At 48.8% G+C, this 1,404-nt stretch overlaps 1 protein-coding gene across 1 annotated transcript in view; it reads right to left on the reverse strand.

The window, feature by feature from the left end:
* Window positions 1-165: 165 nt before the first annotated feature.
* LOC111734379 (UL16-binding protein 1-like) overlaps window positions 166-1,404 on the reverse strand; it is a 17,787-nt gene continuing 16,548 nt past the window's right edge. The window contains exons 3-5 of the mRNA XM_023526566.1: window positions 1,199-1,404; window positions 691-963; window positions 166-342 (exon numbers count right to left, since the gene is read on the reverse strand). Of these exons, the coding sequence (XP_023382334.1) occupies window positions 266-342; window positions 691-963; window positions 1,199-1,403 (555 nt within the window). The 5' untranslated portion in view covers window position 1,404 and the 3' untranslated portion in view covers window positions 166-265. The remainder of the gene's footprint in view (window positions 343-690; window positions 964-1,198) is intronic.

The raw sequence follows: 1,404 nt of genomic DNA on the forward strand, positions 1-1,404 counted from the left end.
TGGTTGGTGGCTCTGTGGTTCGTTCTGAGGTCACCGGGGCTGCAATGGAAACACGAGAGTGACAGGCTTGTCCAGACCCCTGATCTGAGGATGTGCCTCCTCAGCTCTGCTGCACCCGCTAATCCTAAAACACAGACGATTTCTGTCCCCCTACGTGTGGCGGCTGCTGGGACACATGCAGGGGTTGGAACAGAGAAAGGAGATGGTCCCTGTCCCCTTGGGCTCATGCAGCTAATGGGGGAAAGAAGGGATACAATATGACCCGTCACTCCTGCAGCGACAGAAGAGGAGGTGGTAGAAACGTCCTCTCAATAGTTCTCCTTTCACGCGCTATTGACGATTCTAGGAATAGACCAGATGAGACGAAAAAGAAAAGCGATGTTAAGAAGAGGGAAAGGTCTGGAAAGAGAATGCTGCCCTCATGTTTGGGGTCAGCAAGAAATCCAGGGGGAGTGGTCCGAAGGCCTGTGCAGTGGGGACGAGATGTAGGAGGTGAGGAGGGGAAGGAAGGATGGTAGGACACGCCTTGGCCATTATTCTCCCAGGAAGAACTCACTGCGGATGGATCAATAACGACACACACACACACAAACACACACACACGCACACACACACACGCACACACATACGCACACGCACGCGCACTGTGGCGTGGTCAATGTCATTTCAAGAGACCTACTGCTCAGTTACCTGTTGTGTTCAACGCATTATCCTGGTGATAGCTCATATTCTTAGGCCAACTCTCACACGTTTCAGCTGAGTTTGTCTTCAGGAACTCATACACATCTTTCTCATTGATCAATGTGTTTAACTGCTCGCCTTCAGGACTCAACACTGTCCCGTTTCCGTTCTTTGAGTCAAAATGGAGAGCTTTACTTCCATTGACGTAGAAGTCCCAGGATCCATAGGCATTTCCATTGGCTTCCCGCTGACATGTCATCTCGCCCTTCAGGATGTGAAGATCTGCCCCCCAACACACACAGGAAAGAGGTCAGCCCTGGATCTTTACAGATGCTTTGTCCCTAGCTGGGAGCCAGCCCACTGTACCCTCCTTTTTACCTAATCTTTCTCTGTCCTCTGACTTTTCCCCTAGCTGCTGAGACTCTTCACTGAGACCAATTTCGAATATTTTCATAAATTCAAGCTCCCAATCCCTACAACACCCTTTCTACTTCTGCCCGGGGCCGTTCAAAGTTACTGTTGGTTCTAGAATTTTTTGGTTTCATTTCATGCAGTATCATTTTGAATTTGTCCATCAGATTTTTCAGCTCTTTCTCTACACTACAGGTCTCTGTGACATTCCTAGTTGTCGACAGAAAGTGACAATCGCATTCGGCTTTATGACAACAGGTATAATGCTGTAATGAGCTTCCATTGACCTGGCCTCCAAATTCAAACTGCATG

The sequence above is a fragment of the Pteropus vampyrus genome, unplaced genomic scaffold, assembly GCF_000151845.1.
Source record: "Pteropus vampyrus isolate Shadow unplaced genomic scaffold, Pvam_2.0 Scaffold1041, whole genome shotgun sequence".
Lineage (NCBI taxonomy): Eukaryota > Metazoa > Chordata > Mammalia > Chiroptera > Pteropodidae > Pteropus > Pteropus vampyrus.